Source organism: Phaseolus vulgaris, chromosome 3 (assembly GCF_051622355.1).
Source record: "Phaseolus vulgaris cultivar YP4 chromosome 3, ASM5162235v1, whole genome shotgun sequence".
Classification (NCBI taxonomy): Eukaryota; Viridiplantae; Streptophyta; class Magnoliopsida; order Fabales; family Fabaceae; genus Phaseolus; species Phaseolus vulgaris.
The window spans coordinates 12,850,332-12,873,804 of NC_143500.1; the positions used below are offsets into that span (position 1 = coordinate 12,850,332).

Here is a 23,473-nt window from a genome sequence, read left to right on the forward strand (position 1 = left end):
GAATTAGAAGAGTTAACATTAAGGAGGTCTCAAAGAGTAAAGAGACCAACTATTTTAAATGACTATGTGGTATATCTACAAACAAGGTTATCAAACCCTAGGGTTAACTCGTAAATCCTAATGAGTTTAAGGGTTTGTCAAAGGGTCACGAGTCGACTCGAGAGTAAACTCGTTTTTGAGTAAACCCAGTGCAGACTCAATCAAACTTGGTGAACTCGCGAGTTCGAGGCCAGGTCACTGAGTTGTGAAAAAAGAAGCCCAAAACAGTGTGTTTCATTAAGGTTAGGTTAGAATTTAGGGTTTGCTGCTCGCGCATCATCATCGCACCACGCTGTTCGTCGTCATGCCTCGCGACGCCACTGCACCTTGTCGCCTCGCACCGCAAGTAATGCAATTGTTGTGGGTTTAGTGGGGTGGGGCTTTAGAGTTAGGGTTGGGAAATTAGGTTAGGACAAATTTTAGGTTTAGTGATTTTTAAATTGGGTTGGGGCTTTTGGCTAATTGGGTTTAAGGTTATTTTTAGGGTTGAGTTTGAGAAATTTTGGGCAGATTTTTTGACAGATTGGGGATTTTTGGGTAGATTAGGATTTTTGGCAGATTGTGGATATTTTTTACACATTGGGACTATTTTTAGATTGGGGATTTTTGGGCAAATTGAATTTTTTTAGATTTTTGGTTGATAGATTAGTTTTTTTAGCTTTTTGGAAGATTGTAAGATGTCTAGAAGTGGTTCAACTTCAGCATTTCCACTACCACCTAGAAGTAAGAATTCTGCAAGAAATAGAACAAATATTGGATGGAAGCATGAAACTGATGTTTGAGGGAATGAAAAAAAATTGAACTGTAATTACTGCTCAAAGACATTTAATGGAGACATTTTTAGATTCAAACATCATCTTGTAGTAACTAGATATGACTCTGAACCTTGAGTATCAGTAGCAGAAGAAATCAAAGTTTTGATGTTGAATGTTGTCTCAGAAGCTAAAGATGCCTCAATGAAGAAAACAAAGTTCAATAGTCTTGGACAAATTGATGGTGAGGAAGAGAGTGAAAGTAGCACTAGCAAGATGTTTAAAAGTAAATTTACATCTAGTGATGGTGTGCAAGCTACTCTGAATCAAATATACAATAGAGGTGATAAAGAAAAAGTTGATGCTCAAATTGCTGAATTTTTCTACACAAGTGTCATCCCGTTAATGTTATTAGAAATCTAGCTTTTGTAAAAATGTGTGACATGATTAGTAGGTATGGCGTTGGCTATAAACCTCCATCATATCATGATATTAGAGAGAAGCTTCTTAAACAATCAATGGACAAAGCTGATAAAGAACTTTAAGAGTATAAGGATCAATGGAAGAGAACAGGTTGTACCATTATGCCTGATGGATGGACAACCAAGAAAAGACGTTCAATTTGTAATTTTTTAGTGAACAGTCCTAAAAGAACTGTGTTTCTCTATTCATTAGATACCTCTGACATTTCAAAAACTGTAGAAAAAAGTATTTAAAATGTTGGATGATGTAGTAGAATTTGTTGGTGAGGAAAATGTAATGCAGGTAGTTATTGATAATGCTGCAAATTTCAAGGCAACTAGAGAACTGTTGATGCAAAAAAGGGAGCATTTATATTGGACTCCATGTGATGCCCATTGTATTGATTTAATCTTTGAAGATTTTGAGAAGCAATTAAAGGTCCATAAAACTACTATCAAGAAGGGGAGAAGGATCATTACTACATTTACGGTAGAGCAATGCTAATTACCATTTTGAAAAAGTTTACAAAAGGAAGGGACTTGATAAGGCCTGAAATGACTAGATTTGCCACAACTTACTTGACTCTAACTTGTTTGTATGCAATGAAAACGTCATTGATGAGCATGTTTAACTATGAAGAATGGAAAACAAGCAAGTTTGGAACTTCCCAGGAAGGGAGAAAAGTTCAAAATGTGGTATTAGATAGTCGATTTTGGAAGAATGTAACTATATGCTTAAAAGTTGTTGCTCCTCTTATGGTGGTCCTTCGATTGGTAGATTCGGATGCAAAACCCGCAATGGGATTTATATATGAGGAGATGGATTGCGTCAAAGAGATGATTAAAAGCAACTTTAATAATATCAAGAAAATGTAACATTTCTAATTTTTTTCCATTTTAAATTTAACTACTTATTTATTTGTGTAATTATTTCTAATATAACATAATTGGTATGTAATTATGAACCTGTTTGGAAAATCATTGATCAGAGGTGGAATAATCAACTTCATATTGCATGCAACTGCCTATTACATAAACCCCCAATTACACTATGAACCAAACTTTAGAAATGATGATGTTGAGGTGAAGGAGGGGTTGTATATATGCATGAGAAGATTGGTTAATGACGTTGCAGAAAGGACAAAAATCAATTTACAACTTACTGATTTTCACTATGGTAGAGGAACATTTTATTTGGAAGATGCAAAGGCGTGTAGGAAAGTTATGTTCCTTGGAGAATGGTGGAAGATGTTTGGGGATAGAACTCCAGAACTGAAGAGGTTTGTTGTTCGAGTTTTGAGCTTAACTTGTAGTTCTTCAGGATGTGAGCGTAATTGGAGCTCACTTGAAATAGTCATTCAAGTTCTTGAAGTTATTTAAGGTTTTTCTTGATTTAATATATATATTGACAAATATTTCATATTTAATTATAAGTTCATACAAAAAGAAGAAATCATTTGCACCAGAAGAAAATGAATGAGTTGGTTTATGTAATGTATAACTCAAAGTTGAGAAACAAAAAAATTAGAAAATTGGTTTCTCTCCCATTTGATGACATTGAGTCCAATAATGAATGGATAATTGAAGAAGGAGATATTGTTGTTGAGGTTGAGCAAACTCAAGTGGAAAATGATGGTGTGAATGTTGACTTAGCTGGAGGAACAAGTTTAAATGATTCAATTCTAGATGCAGCTGATTTTGATAATATAGTTTTTGATATTTATGGTAATGAAGATGATGATGAAGATGGTGATGAAGATGATGATGGATATGATCATGAAGTTCTTGGGGATGATTTTCTTAGAGGATTAGATGAATAAGACTTTTAAACTTGATAACATTTGTGTTGTTTTAGTTATTTTGTTGGTGTATGAACTTGTCTATTTCAATATTATGGAGGAATTGGTATCATGAATTTTATTTTTTTTTGTTAAATTTTTTATGTGAAGTAGACTCTTACGAGTCTACGAGTCAGGTTTACAGGTCTCCCACGAGTCTGAGTAGACTCTTGAGTCTGATAACCTTATCTACAAGAGTCAGAAAATGACTTAAGCATTAATGCTACAGATTTTGTATTTACAACTTGTAAGTTGTGATAACTACGATAAATGGTTAAATGCTATGAAAGAAGAGTTAAAGTTCATGGAACATAATTATGTTAGAAACGTTGTGAATTGCCAAAAGGTTGTAAGAGATTTGGTTGTAAGCGGGTATGTAAAAATAAATGTGACTCTCATTCATGGCAAAGGCCTCAGCTTAGGACCAACCATTAGGGCAGTGGCTAGAAGAATCCAATAAGATTGAGACTTTGGTACTGATGGCAGAGGCATTCTTTTTTACATGTTTAAAGGATTCATAACCTAGTGGTACAATCTATAGTAGGATTTAAATTTCTTGCTTGAATATAATTTTGGCTTGTATTTTGGCCTTTAGTAAATTAGGGTTAGGGGTTCTAAAACCTACCTAGGGTATAATTGGGCTTAATTATAGCCCACATAAAACTCAAGGCCGATCATTAGACCTAATTAAATCATAAGGTGCACTCCTCACTCATGTTTGTCATGTGACAAAAGAATGGCGTTGATGACTCTTTTTTACGACAAGTGTATCGTGTCATAAGTAATAAATTATCCCTAAGTACGGATATCGAACCCACAAGAAATAGTTAAATTCTCAAGTATAATATTCACTAAATATAAGGCAATATGTAAAAGTTTGTTGAAAGTTGTTTGCATTGTGAATTTGCAAGAAATTAAATAAAGCAAAGTAAAAGATTTGTATGAGTCAATTGGGAAAACCGTGATTGGAGTTCATCCCTCTCACTCGTTATTATTTTTTAAAAGCATATAATATTCAATCTAGATTGATATTGGTGCACATATAAAAATCTTTCGTATTGATTTCTCGCATACAAAATTATTAAGAGAGTCTCCTAAAGATCGATTCCTCGCATATTTATAAAAACATATTATCATTACGAACAGAAGTTATAAAGCAATTAACATTTCAAATTTATTCCTAGCATTCAATTATGTTAAGCATTATCATTTTGGTTAGATGCTTAGAAGTACTTTTCAGTCAACTCTAAGAATCAAAATCATGAATAATCCAAGCTTTGAGAATAAAATAATAATATCAATCATCAATCAATAACTGAATATTATAGACAAAGATCACCTCAATGTATAAGAGTTTGAACATATTACTCACTCATGTTGGTCATTACAAGCATGGAAAGCGAGAAAATAAGATCTATGATGTTTCTCCTTGATAGTTGCCTCCTCTATGGTTTTTTATCTCTTTCTATTCTCCAAATGATGTTTAGGGTTATGTTTCACGACTTCTACTTGACCTAATTGAGCTTAGACTAAGTAACATCTTACTTAAGCGAGATATTACATGTTTAAGCAAGTTTTACGAGAAAAAAACTCAATTTCACTAGAGTGAACTCGCTTAAGCGAGTCTTGGGCAAGTTTCTCTAGAGAATTAAAAATAAACTTTGTTGTCTAACTCGCTCAAGCAAGATATTGCTTGCTTAAGTGAGTTTCACGAGAATAAAAAACAATTTTGTTGTCAAACTCGCTTAAGCAAGCCTTGGACGAGTCTTGGGCGAGTTTGACCAAGTTTTCAATGTTCCAACTTTTTATTTTCATCTTGTCTTTAACTTTTCCATTCTCCTTTAGCCCTTTTATCTCCATTTTCCCCTAGAGTCCTAAAATTAACACAAATTTGAGAATAAATCGTTCATATTCATCTTATAATAAAAAATATGTAAAAATGTTCAAATTACTAAATTAGGAGTTGAATTATAGTTATTTTATGAATTAAAATTCATAAGTGCCTATATTTTTATATGAAATATTACTGAATTATGGCATTTATTAGGCACCAATTTGAATGCTTTTTGTTTGAATTTTCCCACTCTTTTCCTTGTAAGCTTGGTTGGCCTCTTTACCTATAAAAGGAGTTGTTTGGCTAATGAAAATTCATATAAAATACATAGAGTTATGTTGTTGAATTTGCAAGTCTTAGCTCTCCTTTGTCTAGCCTTTTCTAGGATAGACATCTTTTGATATCTCCCTTCTTGTCCAAGTGATATAGCCTCACCAATCACTCTCCCTACACCTCACGACAACTCCAAGGAATCCATGGCTTCATAGGAGCTCCCCTTGACTCATTTCCTCCATTAAGCTTCCGCCAACTCCTAGTAATTCTTCAAGAAAAAACAACCGAAGAAGATGATGCTATCATTTGGTATCTAGAGCTTTGGTTTATTAATAGCTAAGTATCTTCTTCTTCTAGTCTTTCATTCTTGTTTTCGTGTTGTCTCAATTGTGTTCTTAATTGTCTTGAATTGTTTCAATTATTTTTTCTTACCGTTTTATGGTGTTTTTTTATTTATTTTCTAATTGGTTCAAATATGTCATTGTTCTTGAACCATTCGTATGAATTTTAGGTTTCCTTTGAGTTATCCTTGTGTTCTTTTATTTTGTTGAGTCTTCTTTCAATTTTAATCGATGCAATTGGTTTTAATTTGAGTCATTTTGTTTTTAAATTCAATTTGAAGTAATGTCTAAGTCATGTACTTCCATGAATGTTAACAATTTTGTGTTGTAGCTTTTATAAATGTTTGATTATTTGCTTTAATTTGTCTTTTACATTTAATTTGAACTTTTGGTGCATTTTAATTTTTACCTATTCGAGTTATATACTTGTTTTTAGTTCCAAACAAGTTCCGCTTTCATCAATTCCTTTGTGTCTTGAGTTTGTGTGAAATTTGTTTTTGAAATCAATTAGGAATCCTTTTATTTTCAGTTTTTCCAAAATTGAATGTTGATTGAATCCATTTACTATAATTTGATTTGTTGATACAAAAATATGAAACTTTAGAATTGAGTAATTCAAAGTGTTGAGAAAAGGTGAAAAAAAGAAATGCATCAAAATTCAAAAGAGAGAATAATCAAAATCCATGTTGGTTAACATGACAAACACTTTAGTAAAGCTTGAAAATATTTTAATGACTTTGAAGGAGAGCAATGAAGACAATGTGACCACTATTAAGCAATTCTATAATGTGAGTACATATCAATGATAAAAAAGAGGATCAAGAACTCAAATGTAACAATTAATGATGTTGTTGGAACATGACATGTATATATTCTCACTAAAATAAGTGTGATGAGACCTCATGATTCGCTATTGATGTTTTCTTGAACACGTCCTAATCTAGTGAAATTACTGAATGCATTTAACATTATATTATTGATGGACAATACATACAAAATAATCAGGTATATGTTGCTTTCACTTAAGATCATTGGTGTGATGTCCATCGATCTAACCTTCTTTGTGGCTTGACTTTCTTTGTGCCTTTTGTGTTGTTGGTAAGTGAACGAGAAAATAACTTTATTTAATCTTTTGAAGTATTTAATAGAGTTTTTATGGACGATGTCCGGCTCCCAAGTAATTGTCAATGATAGAGATATTGCTTTAGTAAATACAATTCGAACTATTTTTCTTGAAGTTTCCAACATTTTATGTTTGTTTGATATTAATATGAACATTAAAGTAAAATGTAAAATTTTAGTGGATTCCATAGAAGTGTGGGAGGTTGTATGGTCGTGATCGTTATTTGTTGAATATGTGTTTAATGTATATTTCATGCATAAAATATATATTTTAAATTGTACAATCCAAAATACATTTATAGATCTAAAAATATACTTTGGATTACATAATTTGAAATGTATTTTTATGCATAAAAAATATATCCGGTACCATCTAAAAATGCATTTTCAAATTCAGAAGTACTGTCCAATTCAAAATATATATTTATATTAAAAACTTTTCATGATTGCAAGATCCATAACTTCTTGGATTCTATAATTAAAAGAAATGACAAATCAAGCAATAGTCTACACAGAACAAGCAAACCAAATTTTTAAGGCCATACAATGATTCCAAACAGCAGCAAAACAACAAGACCAGTGGGCTGGCGACGACGGTGGCAAGGGGACAAAGGCAGACCGAATCAAGGAGGCAAAGGAAATGTATGGAGTGTGCCAAGAGACAGAGGAAATTAGATTATTTTTGCCCATTCAACAATGGCCATTTTGGACTTTTATACACATTGAGGTGAAGAAATATTATACACCTATACAACCAAACTTTAATGTATATTTATCCGATCAATACAACAACAGACAATTCTTAGATGTATGTATGTCAAAATAATTTTTCTTTTCAATATCTCATTTTTTCCGCCTTTTTTATTTCCCTTTTCTTTTTCTTTTACATATGTAATAGTTTCCTCTTTAAGGACCTTTTTCTAATTTCAAAAAAGAGAATTTTTTCAGTATTCAATATTGTCAATCATGTTTTAAAATGGTACCATCAAAATTATAATTCAACTTAGAAAACGTTGGTAGCAAGAAAATAGGCCCAAATAGGACAGACCAGGGAAATTTTCAAAACAAAGTTTAAGGTTAGAAAGAATTTCTAAATTGTCCATAATCATTTCCGAGCAAGAATCTAAAATATAAATTCGCCTTGAAAGGAATATAACGTAAGTTCCAGGAGATGTAGATTAGAAAAACAATCATACATGAAAAAAAGGGAAATATAAGCGAAACCAACTAATAGGTCCAAATCTATAGGGTTGTTTTACATACCAAACTTTTTCAGAAATTTCTTGCAATATATAGATCCGTTAATAAAGCTTTTTTTCTTCCAATTTCTTAGTTTGTACCCCAAAAAGAAGAATATAAATTATTTTATTATTTACATTTCAAACTCATTTAGCTCTAAAATAATATCATCAATATTTATTTAAACAAGAAAAAATAATATTAAACCCTTCTTAATTTATTTATTTTTCATTTTAAATAGATTAATAATTATCGTGTTATTTTAATGGATTCTCAGACTTTATTACTATTACTGTTATTGTTATAATTATTATTATTATTTAACTGAGTGCTGTTTGAGAAAAAATCTTAATAATTACAATAAAATTATTGTTCTGTGTGTCTATTTTAGAAAAATAAAGTTTAAGGATCAATTGAAATAAAATTAAAGTTTAAGGTGTATATTTATAAAATATAAAATGAGTAAAGTTTAAGGGTTAGATGCTCTTTTTCCTTTTTAAACCATTAACAAGAGCTTTACCTTTTTTATGAGAAGAATATTATAAAATTAATCCATTTCAAAACCCTTTTAAATAAAAACTGACTCAACCTACCAAACAAAGTTCAAAGAGTTTGCTCTTGACAATAGAATGTCTTTTTTTTAGTTTCATGAAATGGTCAGAAATTCAAAATTTTCAAAATCATTTCTTGAATGAATATATTTAAAGCCATTTGTCTCATCCAATTGATACATATCTTGGGAGGAGATTATTTTATAAGAATAAGAACAGGAATCATAAAATCATCCACAAATAATCAAAATTTTGAAGTTACAGTGTAAAACATAAAAAAAAAAAAAACATAAGATGAGGTGTTATTGTGTTTAAGATAATTTTTGAAAATCTTCTTGAAAGATTATATATTGTGTTGAATTGATTGTGATATCCAAGGAGGAGATGAATTGAATCACAAAAATCAAATTAAGAAAAAGATTTGAAGGGCAACAGAGACTGAAAAAAAAATATGAAATGATCACAATGAAAGTATGCATATATTCTAGAAAGACTTTCAATCTAACGATTTCAAGGTTTGAATCCTGGAATCATGTATTCAAGTAAGACTTTACTTAACAACAATGTGTTTACCTAAGGATTAATTTTGGAGTTTTGGCTATGAGCCATTTGATTCCAAATCTATAAATTAGGCTTTAGAATACTAGGATTGTGAGCTTAAAGAAAACGGAAGGGAAAAGTTTCTACATGCAACAAATACTTGAAAGGCGTAATCAACATTTAGGTATTGGGTATAACTACGTTTACCTTCCAATATTCGTTGAATGATGAATTAATAGGGCTTTTTATCATGGAATCAAAGAGCTCTGTTTCTGAGATATAATTGATCAATAAACAGAGGCCAGATCGAAGTATGACTAAGGAAAGAGACCTTCCTTCACAATCCAAGGAATATAATTACAAATCTTTTAGGAGAATAGAAGATAAAGCAAGAAGAAGTAACCTTCGGTGTGAAGGCGGAGATGCTTCAGATGTTGGTGCTAAGAGCGACGGCGGTTCTAAGAGCTACGGTGCGACGGTTGCGCTGGTCCTCAGCCTTACGACGGTGGGCCTGATGCTAGGGAGCGATGGCAGTTTGACGTGTGATGGGTTAAGAGCCTAAGAAGGTGAAACGGAGCGAGAGAAAGATAAAAAGAAAGGATATTTTTAGCATTACTTAAATTAATAAAAATAAGAAAAAAATTGGAAACTAATCATAATTTGTTCTAAAATCCCTATTAAATAAAGATTATTAAAAATTATAATATTTTATAATATATAAAAAAATTGATGTTATAAGACTCAATAAAGTTTAAAAGTTCATGTATAAAAGTTATTTAAAATATATTTTAACGAAAGTTTGTCGAGTGATTTATAAATATATAGTTCTATTATAAAAATCGTAAATTAGAATAAGTTTAAAGTGTAATTCTTAACATATTAATTTTTTGTTATTTAAACAAATAACATAATAAATAATTGAAATTGAAGTTAACCAACCGTGTTATTTTCTTGCACTTTAACAATTTGAATAATCTCAATTAAAAAAAGGTAAGTAAGGGGAAATTTGAAAGAAGGAAGAAAATCTTTTTAGGTAAACATAAAGTGTATATAAGAATGTGATATAATAAAGTTGTTTTCTTAATTAAATAAATTGCTTAAAGAAGGAAAAAGAAGTCTCCCCCTTGTTTAATAGAAGTGGTTTTTAAGGAAAAGGAAAAACAACAAGATTCCAAGAAACAAAATGGAAAAATAAACTTGTGAGTTGATGGAGGGCCCTTGTTTGTGAATGTTTCCCCAATCGCTTCACCATTTCCATGAGTCTCCATATAAACCCTATCATAGTTCCCTCACCATCATCAACAGAATCTCCCTTTACATCACTTCTCAACTCAACACCAAATTTCCAACTCCCATCAACCTCTCTTCCCCTTTGAACAGAGAGATAAAACTCTTGTTTCTCCTCTCACCATGCTCTATGTCTCTTTCCAAACATAGAAGAATGCACCACCCTTTGTCCTGCAATTTATTCACATCTGACATACCCTTATTCCTATGTCTGTGATAGATATGATGCTCACTCCCCACTCTCACAATTCCCTTGTCACATTATTCCCCACCACCTGCACCTTTCACCATTAATTTTAATCAAACCAAACACCCTCATCCCTCTGCTCCTTCTGTAGGGTATGATATGAATATGACCATTGAGTTTAACTTCTATCAACACTCTACACCTAACAGTCTTGTAAGTTGTACCGTATATACTATTAGCTGACCAACAAGTTTACATAAAAGGCCATGCCTGGTGAGATGCTTAATGGGGGTTCAAGCATGACGCTTCTACTCCAAAAAGAAAGGCTTCCATCATCCCCTGACCTTATCCAAACCTCTTGGGTTCAAAACTCTGAACCTTCTTTCCAAGGTGATTTGCTATGATTATGTTTTTGGCTTCCTGATTATTGTCTCTACCATGTTCCTTCATAAGCTCCTTGAAGTTGCTGATTATGTTTTTAAACAGAATCAGAAGTGGGTTTCTTGGTTTTCTTCTGATAAAGAATCTTTCCCAGATGAAACCAAGTTTAAGAAAAATGTTTTTTTGACTGAAAACCGTTTATGTTTGAACTCTAGCATGGTTATTATCGTTTTCGGTGTTTTGAATTCAGGCTCAAAATCCTTGGTTAATGTTGTGAATGTGAGGAATAGGCCCTTCTTCCGAGGGGTTGAGAAAGAAGAGAACGGTGATGATGAAGATTTTGATGTATTCCCCCATCAACCCGGTAAGAAAAGGAGGCTCACAAGCGAACAAGTTCAATTCCTTGAAAGTAACTTCGAGGTCGAAAACAAGCTTGAACCCGAAAGGAAAGTCCAACTTGCAAAGGAACTTGGCATGCAACCAAGACAAGTGGCCATATGGTTCCAAAACCGTAGGGCAAGATTCAAGACCAAACAGCTGGAAAAAGACTATGGCATGTTGAAAGCTGGATATGACATTCTCAGAAGGGACTATGACAACCTCGTTCAAGAAAATGACAAGTTGAAGGAAGAGGTAACAATGGTTAGACATAGATAAAGTCATGCATTTAACTTAATTCTTTGGTTTACTAATCAAAACGAGTGAATCTCAACAAATTGTGGCAGTATTTGAATTGTTTAGAAAAGATTCCAGATAGTGTTTTAACCCGTAATAGCAAACACCCACTTAAAAAATCTTCCTCTGCTCTTTCTTTCCTTTTTCCAGATAGTGTTTTAACCAGTAATGCGATGGCAGTTTAGGAACACCCATCAACTTAGTCCTTCAAATTATCAAATAACTTGCATTCTAGTTGTTGAAACTACAAAAATAAAGACCGAGATAACCTAAGTTTGGTAAGCTTAAAGATTAAATTGACTAATGCGTGTAATTTCAGAGATCAATTTGATTTATTTCTAAATGATAAGTCTAAATTGTCACAGGTTTATTCTCTGATGAAGGTGATTCCCAGAGAGAAGGAGGAACAGAATTTGGATGATACCAGCTGTGGTGCTGTCAACTCAGAGCATAAAGAGGAGAAGGATTTGATCATATATAGAGGTTCTGAAAATGGATCCAAAGTGGCACTTCCTGTTATGGTAGTAAGCAAACAGAGAGATGCTAATTCAGCTAAAAGTGATGTGCTTGATTCGGAGAGCCCACATCTCACTGATGGAAACCAATCCTCACTCTTTGAGCCTGCAGATTCCTCTCATGCTTTGGAACCAGACCACTCGAATTTCTCACAAGAAGAGGAAGACATCCTCAGCCAAAACATCTTGACCATGCCATTCCTACCAATGTTTGAAGTTGAATATGTCTGCTATGATGAACCACCTGAAAATCCTTGCATGTTCCGCTTCCCAGTTGAAGATCAAACCTTCTGTTTTTGGTAATCTTTAGGTTTGCAGTTGTAACCCCCTACCAAAAGCAATCAAATTGGTATTGTTTTTCTACTATGGAATAAAAATTTATGTGTGCACTCCACACCACCTTTATTACTGTTTTGAATTCTTCAAAACCGTAACCATTGTTTTATTCTTCGTATTTACGACTACATTATTAATATTTACTTCATCATTACATGTTTTTACTATTTGGAGTGTCAAACAAATTTTATTCATAAAATTTTAAGAATCTTAATACTTTTACATCTAACCATTTTTCTAGATTCAATTAGCAACCAATAATAATAATAATTTTTTTTATTTAATTACAAATTTAATCTTTATTATTTTTTTTCAAAAAGTTATCAAATTAAAAGTTGGATACAACTTTAGGGTATCTCAAAGTATACTTTTCCAAGTTTTAAACAATGGCATACCCCATTGATATGATGTACAAAATCAATGAATATGATCACATTGAAACTTTTGACATCAACTACAAGTCTTGGAGCCTGCTCATGTGGAGAGAACTGAGAAACTTGAAGGTTGTGAAAGTTGTTAGAAAAATCAATGGGTTAGTGCTTGCCCCTTAAGAAATCACACCCTCGGGAGGAGTGTAATTAAATTAATTGATAAGGAACAGTATGTGAAAAACCTGACTTTGAAATCTAATTGAGGAAAAAGTAGCACACGCAAAACATGGTGAAAGGGAAGAAATTATGTTTGACACTCATCACCCATGGTGAAATACTGAATCCTGCTATACAAGTTTGATTGTGTGAATGGTTCATTAAAACAAAGGTTTGGGAATGGTTCATTAAAACAAGTTTGATTGTGTGAACATTTTCCCAACTAGCTTATTGAAATACCAGTATGATTTAAATGGATCTTACAAATCAGTTTCAGTTAAATAAATTTAAAAGATACATTTATAATCGTACGAAAACGTATTAAAAAGTTTAAGAAAAAGATATTTCAACATGTTTTAATAAGAAATCACTTTTAATTCCTTAACGAGTGTCCTGAGAATGTTGATTAGCGTTGAAAATTGATCATACATTGATAGCACAAAACAATTTTGAAAGAAAGGAAATGCTAGAGGTGTAATTTGAAGTAAATATGTTACAATTTGTAAATAATACACTTTTTTGCTATGAAGTCATAACACAACGTTTAAGCGCTAAAAAGTATTCTCAGATATTTCAAAATAGTACTAGGCCATAAAGTCAAAAACAAGATTTGAGGTTATCTTAAATTGTTCTACTATGATTATACCATTTACATATTTTGGGAGTCTTAATAGGGGGAAATCAAAGAAGATCTTTATTTTGGTAGGGTGATTAAAAAAATTAAAAAACGATTGGCCAAATGAAAAGGAAAATAATTAACACTATAATATTACTTTTTTTAATGGGATGGAAACATGAAGGAAAGAAGATTTCATGGGTTAAGTGAGATAAGATATGTATGCCTAAGGAGGAAGGATGTCTGAGAAACTTAAAACTTTTCAATGTGACTTTGTTAGGAAACTCAAAGTGGAGGCTAAGAACTGAAAACCAAGGTCTAGACATTCTAGAATCCACTTATGGGATGTGGATGTTTCTAAGGCTTTGTTTTGATTAGAGGATGTGGTGGAGTGAAAAGTTAAGGGTGTGGGGGAGTGGAAGTGTGAAGATTTGATAAGAGAGTCTGAAGAAAGTTTAGGGTGTTTGGATTGGGGTATGTTAGAGTCAATATATGAGGAAAGTTTATTCAAATATGTGAGTGATGTAATGGTTGTAAGGATATTTTGAATTATTTTTAATTGTGTAAATGATAAGATTATAAATTTACCCTTGTGTATAAAAACAAGAAAAATAATAATAATTAATTTTGTTCACATTTTATTCAATTAAAATAATTTAAAATTTCAATTATAAATAAAAGAATAAAATAATTTAAAATTCAAATAAATAAATAAAATATAAAATGTAAATATAATTATATTATTTTTGAATTTTTGAATTTATTAATAAAGAAATAAATGTTAAAAATACTTTTGTAAACAAAAGAATCTAAAAAATAAAGGAATATTCTAAAAACATAAAAGAAAATTCAATGTTTTATGACTAATATGAAAAAAAAAAACTCCTATTAATCAATAAAAAACAATAATTATATTAATTTTTTCTAGATTTTAATTAAGACAAATTCATCCAAATGGATTCTCAATAGCAAAAATATGTAATTTATTTATTTAATTTTAAATAATATAATATAAATTTCATTATTATCTTAATATTTCTATTTTAAATTAATGTATATAATTAATTTTCATGAAAATAATTATATTATTTTTATTACTAATAATATTTTCAAAACTATACAAATTATTATAAAAAAAAAATCAAACAACACAAAAATTCACAAATGAATAGAAGCAACAAAAACACTCTCTACTTTCCCTTCACTCACACTCTCAACCTCACCCTTCAATAGAAGCAAACGGGGGTGACACCAATAATCTGTCTACGGCTATAGTGTCACCCCTAGAAGCAAATAGGCACTAAGTAACAACAAAATGACTAGGCATGAATCATAGTGGTGGAGAGATATTTGCAAGCAATTGGTTCAAGAGGAATCTTTATTTGAGAATTGGAATAAGAGGTAGGGCGAGATTTTGGGATTATAAATGACTATGAGACACAACCTCATAAACAAATATCTTACACTCTATGTAGACTCATTAAGTAAGGAAGCTACAATTGATGAGATGGATACTTGGAATGGAAATACATGGGAGTGAAAGATAGAAGGAAAGATGATGGCAGAGGTCTCGGCTCAGGACCAACCACTAGAGCTATGGCAAGGAAGATACAAGAAGATTAAGACAATGCTACTAATGGCAGAGACACCCTTTTATATATGTTCAAAAATGCCATAACCTAGTGTAAATTTTTCTAGAGTAGAATTTATTTTCTTAATTTAAGTAGAGAAGGAAATTTACTTGTATTTTTTCTTTAAGTGAATTAGGGTTAGGATTAGGCATCCAAAACCTATATAAGGTACAATTAGGGTTTAATTGGCGTTGACATTTACTCTCGGTCGGTCATTTAGACCTAATTAGGTCACATGGAGCACACTTGATCATGCTTACCATGTGACTCTAATTTAGCACCAGATTTCAAACCTAATAGAATTTGAATTTCTCTCTCATTTTTGTAAGCAATGGTCGACCTCCTACACTATATAAGGATTAGCTTGGTTCATGTTTTATAAGGTCAATTTTATGAGTGTTATGTTGCCAAATTGCTAGCCTAAGCACTTCCTTGTCTAAACCTCTCTAGGATAAACATTTTTGGTCTTCTTCTTCACCTCTCTAAGTGATATGTCTGAACCAATCACTCTCCATACTCTTCATGCACCTACAAGGAAACCATAGCTTCATTGGAGCTCTCCTTGATCCATCTTTTCCATAGAGCTTCCGCAAATTTCATAAAAAACATCTAATAAAAAGATGCAATCTGTTAGAAGGCACCTATCACACCTTGGTCTTCTTCTTCACCTCTCCAAGTGATATGGCCGAACCAATCACTCTCCATACTCTTCAAGCAACTACAAGGAAACCATAGCTCCAATGGAGTTATCCTTGACCCATCTTTTCCACTAGCTTCCGCAAATTCCCTTCAAAATTTAAGAAAAACATAACCAGATGAGAGGAACCTATCAAAAGATATGGAAGCAAAGAAACAATATCATATTTAGGAAGGATAAGGTAGATGTGTAAGAGATTTTTTTGTCTAACTCAAGTTAATGCATGGTTCTGAATAACAAACAAAAGTCCCAACACGAAATTTTATTATTCGGATTGGTGTTTATGTCTAGTTCAATGCATAAAATTCATGTCAAAAAATTGAAAAAATTATCCTCTACAGTAGTGCACAATGTGTAAATATGTTTAAAAAATGTGTGAGGTAGAAGTTCAGGAACAATTATCAAATGTATTTATGCTTAACATAAATCATAGGAGAACATCAACATATTGAAAATTTCATAGATAGGGTATATTGAAATGCAGGTATCTAGGGTTTAGATCCGTAGGAGAGGTTTAAGTCAAATATAAATGACTGAATATTAATACAATAAACAATTTCTACGTCAATGAATAATAGGAATAAACTGATAAGAGAAACAAGTGACAATAAAGGACAAGATTGTGAGACTTTAAAGGGAGAAAATTATGTCTAAATTTTGCAGGTACAAGCAAATTATATAACAAAGTAGGGAAACAAAGGATTGCTTTGTCACCTTATGTAGCCTAGAATTATCCATGTTATGAAGGAGAACAATTTTGGTCGAGGATACCAGTGAACAAGTTCAATTGAGGACAATATGGCTTAGAGGATTACGAAATGAAATAACTACGTAGAGGTTGGACTTGTTTACTCACTTAGGTCGTTGAGGAAATATGAGCATATTAAGAACAAATATATATATATATATATATATATATATATTGTTCCGGTACGGCCAATGACAAGTTTATTACTCCCACATCGCTTAGGAGTCGAGGCCAAAGATAGTTTATATACTCTTTCATCCTCCAACCCACTGAGGCGCCTTTTAGACAAAACAGTGAAGGAGCATCGACCTCCAAAGCGGACAATACCTCAGATGCGGTGATTAACCTTAGCGATGTTATCTCTCAAACTTGAGGTCAGAACATTGGCGTCGTCTGTCAGAATCGTAAATTCTTTCTCGGGGATCATAAACTCTTTCCCTTAGCCCTCATGATGTGAGTTGATTTTAGGATTGTACACTTTTATAAGTTACTCTTTTGTTTATGATTTTTGAATTAACAGTTATGGTGAGAAACTTGAAGAAGATTCTCAGTGGACACAAACTTAATCAAGTGGTTAAGTAAGTGTGAAGGTTCACTTCTAGAGGACAAAGAGAAAACAAGTTTATATGGTGATTTAGATGATGATGGGCTGAAATGAAAAGCACATAGGAAAAAGAAAACACAATGACATGGAGAATGGAGAAAAGGGGCGCAAAGAAAAGGAAGGAAAAAGGTTAAGAGATGAAGAAAGCTTATGAAGATGAGAGCTTGTCACGCCACTTGGAGGATGTGATACTCCAAGGTGAGTGGTGTAGAGTTGTCACTTGAAGTGTAGAGCACTCAAGATAAGACCCAAGGATAATAGGAGACTCAGCTCACTAAACACTCTGATAGAGTTTCTTTACTTTCAAAATTCAACGTGTAAATTACATGAGGCAAAACACCCTTTATACAGGAGAGAGTGACTTGGGGAGCAAGAGTGAGAGGGGTATGAGTGTCATTTGTGAGAAACCTTTTAGAAGGTAGGTTAAAAACCCTAAACCTAGGTGCACTTGTCGTGAAAGGTGGGCTTGACACAAGCCCAATTTATGCTAAGTGAAATCTAATTTAACTTATTCTTCTATTTATACCCCCAAAGTGACCCCAATTTATTTACATAAACTTGTCTTGTGAAAAGACTAGAAGAAAAAACATATGATATTCTGGTTTATGTTTGGTTCTTCTTCTATTGAGACTCTCTTGAGGTTTGGTGGGGCCTGATCTTGTATGCTAAGATGACTAACCTAATTGTGAAGTATATGTTGTGTCCTTAGTCATCTGCTTGTCAAGGTCGTTTGTATAACCTTGACTGGGGGGTCAATATAGTCTCGTATCACTTAGGAGTCGAGACCAAGGACAATTTATATATTCATTCCTCCTCCAACCCACTGAGTTGCCTTTTAAAGACAAAAAACCGTGACAGAGCATCGACCTCTGAAACGGACAATACCTTAGATGTAGTGATTGACCCTAACGATACTATATCTCAAACTTGAGATAGAAACATTTACTTTATGAAACTTCACTCTTCAAAGGAAGCTTGGTCTAAACCAATATAATGAGAAATATATAACTACAAAGTTTTGGAAATCAAAACTACAATATAGATAGAACAAATTAAGACAATCTATGTATAGGACAATTAGCAAAGCTTACTCAGTAATTGGAGTATCATTAAACAAAAAGAAAATTCTATATGCTAAAAACAAATTTTTTGAACTATTTTAATGTATATATTATATAAAAGAGTTACACCACTCCAATACCTTCGATTTTTATTAAGATCGTTTTCTATTTAAAAAAACAATTTTATGATATTATTTAATTATAAATTTTTAGTGACTTTTATAACAAATACCAACAATATTTTTTTTATTGACAATGTGGAGTATTTAAAGTTACATGACATATAGTAATTAAAATATCTAATTTAAGTTCTAAATTGTTTCAAAATGTTCGAATATCAAGGACATCTCTCAAAACATTTAGATTAGGGATGACAAAACGAACTAACCCGATCTATTTTGGTTTGATTTGTCACTGACCCGTCAAAAGCGAACGGGTAGGCTGGTCCGTCAAGGTTATACATACTGAAATTGGTAACTCGTCTTGTCATAAGATGGGTTGGCGGGCTGGCAGACCATCACTTTTCAATTTATTTATTTTTCTTTTTTTGTATTTTTTTATTTTGGATTTATTTATTTGGTTTTAGTTATTGATATCACTTTTTGGACAATAAAAATGGCAAAAAATTGAATCAAATTTTAATATTTTAATCAAAGAAAATTTAAGTGCCTAACAAAATAAAGTAAATATTAACAAATGAATTAAATTATGTATAAAGAAATTAATGTAAATAAAGTTCTATATAAAACATTGACTACTACCAATTTTAATTCTTAAAGTATGATTTCTCTTTAAACATGTCAAAAATAAAGAAGGGTGTGTTGGTGGACTAGGCCGCCGTTAGATGGGTCAAGCCAATACGGGTTGCTAGATTCAAAAAGTTGACCAGTCTCGCCTAAGTGAAGGCGAGCTAACTGCATTGCTCGTTCCACTTTGTCACTTCTAACTTAGATTGTTTTAACATATTTTTTGTGGTAATTAAAAAATAATTTAATATCATTCAATTATATTAATTTGATTTAAAAAATATTTTTCCATTAATAAAATAAAAATTAATTGAAAGACATTTGTTACATTGAAATGTGAAAAAAAATTAAAAGTATACAATTTGCTTTTAATATTTATATTTATGTGTTTCTTATTTCTATTATTATGGAGCCTTACTCTTATAACACTTTTACTAACCATATTCCTAGCAATTAAAGGATGGGAATAGGTCAAACTGCTCGACAAGACCTGTATCCTCATTTTTTAATTTAAATATAATAAAATTTATAATTTTATATTTAATAGTTTTATAAATTAAAATTTCATATCATAATACTTAACACACAAAAATATTATTATTAAGGACATTTGTTTATTTTTTTATCTTGTTGAATATTTAAAATTTGGTTTGTTAGCCTATTTGCATGTAATATTGAAAAAGATGCATTTAAATAATTGAATAGGTTATGGAATGTTTAAAAAGGTTAAGCTGGGAAAAAAAAGTCTCTGACAGGTTAATAGGTTAAACTAAATCTTAATTTTTTTTACAACAAAGTCAGATCTAGATACTAGTCTATTCACACACATATTTGCAATCTCTAAGTAGGTAGACACAAATTACTTGAAATTTGCTAAAACAATAAAGAGCCTATGCTTTTTCGACTTAAATTGATTAAATTATTTTAAACATTGTTTAAATCATTAAAAAATAAATTTCAGTCCAAAATTTTTTAAAAATTATCCTTTAAAAAAAATTATTTTCTTTATCGATAAAATTATTCAAAATTTATCGCTTTTCTTTAAACAAATTCTTCAACTTCCGATCATAAAAAAAATCTCAAAATTCATCAAAAACTTCAAAATTGTAGATGAAAAAAAATTTATAATGTAAGGATTTGAATGCAAAAACTAATAATAAAACTAAACTTGTTAGGATTTTTTTCCAAAATCTGAATACTATGTGTTTGTAAGTTTTTTTCTACTTAATTTTCTTAAATTTTATTTATTATAAAATTTTCGACTCACATTTAAATTTCTAACTCTTACTTAACTTTAAAAAAAAACCATTAAATAAAACTAATTTTAAAAATAAAAATATTAATTATTATATTAACTAAATTAGATAATTATAATAAACTAAAAAATTATTAATATTAAAAATAATTTTTATTATTAGTAAAAAATATAAACTAGTTTCTAAATTAATATCTAATTAATTATTAATTACTTTAAATTTTAAAGATGGTGGTTAAAATATTGATAGTTAATTAGATAGCAATATAGAAATTAATTTAAAAAATATTATTAATAATATAAATTATTTTAAATAATAATCATTTTTAATTTTTAATTTTTAAAATAATATTTAATTTAATTAATATTTTATAATTTTTTATTTAATAATTTTTTAGTATTGTTTATGAGAAAATAGTAACTTTTAAATCAGAACCTAGAAGCATGCAACGTACGGGTACTCCTCAATTCTTAGCATAAAGATTTGTTCCAAAGTATGAGTTTTGTGCGTCTTTATAGGTATCATCAGTTTTCCACCATTGATGATCTGCCATTGCTAATGCTGATTAATATGAAGTTCTTCGACCCAATAAGCTGTAAAATGAAGATCATGATTTCCTTTCCTTTTTATCAGTAGGAATAGATTCTCTGTTGTTTCAAAGTGTGTGATCTATTTTCTTCACGAAATCTTGTCCATATATGTTGCAGCACAGTGACGAAGTGCACGTAAAAGTTCTCACACTTTTAAATATTATCTGCTTTCGTATTTTATTAAGTGGGGTACCTTTCTCTTTGACACATTATAAATGGAGAAAACATGTTGTCTGTTTCACACAATTCACGTAAAAAAGGTATTTTATATATTCATAAGAATGAGGTGTGTAATGGCTGTGTGTTTCGATCTAATAATGAAAGTGTTTTTCTCTTTTTTATATTTATTATTTTAGACATTCTAAGAATATGAAAGGGGAAAGTGCTAAAAACGAAACAAATATCAGTAAATATTAGTGTATATGAATGTGATTCTGTTGTTATGACTTAACAAAACCTGTGTTAAGAAAGAAACAAAAACATTTTCATTGTTAAAATAGTTTAAAAGATCAATTTTTTTGTATTATATTATTTTATGAATACAAATATGCAATAATATTGTAATTTAAATCATAAATACTTACAAATTAAGTTTCAATTATTAATTATAATGAAGAAATTTAACATGTAAATGTAATACTTATTTTAATTTATCTGATTAGAGGCATTAATCAATTAAAAACTTAAGTATAAATTTGAATTAAATATTTTAGTGTATTTTCTAGCATGTATTTTTCCATTCCACCTATCTTCCCATAATTTATTTTTTTGCCTCTTCCTAGTTTCTAGGTTATATTATTGTCAAACCAAGATTATTATTCCAATTACTTTCTTTAAGCTCACCCATTGCAGTGATATTTATTTAGATTGATCAACCTTTTTTTATTTCTCTCTAATCTCTATATATGAAATCTAATATTTCTTTCTACAATCCTTAATTTTCACTTATATATCTTCACTTAGATTTTTTTAAAAAGGAATCATTAAATAATTGTACTTCCTTTATATTTCCTACTTCTTTTGGTCTGCATATGTTTGATCATTTCACTCATGCTATCTTTTTTTCTTCCGAACCTCATCTCTATAGAAATTGTGTTTTTATTTTTCTAAAATTTTCTTAAATACTAATTTTGGGACTTTGAAAAAGGATGAGAAAAAGAGAGGTAAGGTTGTAATTACAAATTTAATCATACTAACTCTATCAAGAGAAGATAGTTTGCCTTCTTTTTCATTGTGGCAGTCTATTGAATTTTAAGTGTCATAGTCTCCTACATTTTCAACATTTTAGGATTCTCTCTATCGATATTCCAAATATAGAATGGAAATAACCTTTTTGCACAATTTAAGATAACAACAAAATAGTGCAATTGATTGCTTTGAACCCCTATATCTCCTAATTTACTCTTATAAAAGTTTATTTTTAGTTCCGATGCTAGTTGTTCCTATTAGGAAGATGGGACCTAGAGAATTATTGAAGTCTTTTTCTTCCTTCGGTCGGTCAGGTTGTTGGGTGATGAACTGGGGTTCTTCTCGTCCTCGTGTTTTTCCTTCGGTACTCGGTCTCGGGGGTACCTGCAAAGGCACTCCGACGCTCAAGTCAGTAAAGCGGGTGATCAGTATTCTGGTAGGTAAACAATAATAAATGACGTACCTTTCTTCTTGGAATGTGTGCTATTTATATTATTTTAATGGGCTTACCTTATTAGGCCTGATTAGCGGAGTGGATCTCGCTTAGGATTGCATTACCTAATCCTTAATGACGGGTTAGCTTCACTGACTTTGATTTGAGCGTTAACGATAGTATGGGTCGGCCTACCAGGCCGACCGTGGCGATTTCCCTCATCTCGGCCAAGCTTCCATGCTCTCAGTTAAGTCTCTCAAGTCTCGGTCAAGTCTCTCAGGTCTCGGCTTGGTACCCCTGATCTCGGTCAGGTAGACCAGGTCTCGAGCAGCCAGGTGAGTCTCGGTCAGGAAGACCAAGTGTCAGTCTCACCCATGCCGGTACTACTAAAAAAACATTGTAATATATATTTCATATTCATAACCTTTTAAAATTTATCCTCACAAATAAACAAAGTATTATTCCTAAATTGCAATATGTTTATTTATCTATTTCTTCTACCAACCCTAACTGCTAATAGCACATGTGATTTTACAACATATCATATTATTCATGCTAACCATAATAAAAAATGTGAATGGTGCAAGAGCATCTTCTTATCTAACTATTTCTTTATTGATTATTTCGTAATTCATCTAACCTAGACTTTTACTCTTCTCAAACTCCTACATTGAGTCGTAGATCTCTCTTCTTGTAAAACTAGATATTAACATTGTATTATTGTCAACGGATAAAGATTTAAAATGATAAACCATTCAATTTGATCTTACAACGTTCTTTTTCTTCAAAGTGATTTTTGTAAAAAGTTTTTATTTTATTTTATCCTTAATTACCTTAGGTTCCTCAGATCACACCCAATCAATATATTTAAGCCTTTTATCCCATTAGTCATTCTCCTCCAAATAATTGTAGAATGAACAAATCTTGAATTAGAATCCCCTAATA

At 31.1% G+C, this 23,473-nt stretch overlaps 1 protein-coding gene and 1 pseudogene across 2 annotated transcripts; both read left to right on the plus strand.

The window, feature by feature from the left end:
- The first annotated feature begins 716 nt into the window (after positions 1 to 716).
- On the plus strand, positions 717 to 3,072 carry LOC137839100 (uncharacterized; annotated as a pseudogene).
- A 7,080-nt stretch (positions 3,073 to 10,152) lies between these two features.
- On the plus strand, positions 10,153 to 12,447 carry LOC137806622 (uncharacterized). Of its 2 annotated transcripts, none has more exons than XM_068606834.2 (3): positions 10,153 to 10,854; positions 11,096 to 11,478; positions 11,886 to 12,447. In XM_068606834.2, exons 1-3 carry the CDS (start codon positions 10,731 to 10,733, stop codon positions 12,336 to 12,338), a joined length of 960 nt encoding a protein of 319 aa, XP_068462935.1. In that variant the 5' UTR covers positions 10,153 to 10,730; the 3' UTR covers positions 12,339 to 12,447. The 2 variants fall into 2 exon arrangements, with proteins under 2 accessions (XP_068462935.1, XP_068462936.1); XM_068606835.2 differs by having other exon boundaries at positions 10,285 to 10,854; positions 11,904 to 12,447.
- The last annotated feature ends 11,026 nt before the right edge of the window (positions 12,448 to 23,473 follow it).

Coding starts and splice junctions, on each gene's coding strand:
- LOC137806622 (XM_068606834.2), top strand. CDS start 10,731: ATGCCTGGTGAGATGCTTAATGGGGGTTCAAGCATGACGCTTCTACTC. Junction 10,855..11,095: donor CTCTGAACCTTCTTTCCAAG/GTGATTTGCTAT, acceptor TTTTGAATTCAG/GCTCAAAATCCTTGGTTAAT. Junction 11,479..11,885: donor ATGACAAGTTGAAGGAAGAG/GTAACAATGGTT, acceptor AAATTGTCACAG/GTTTATTCTCTGATGAAGGT.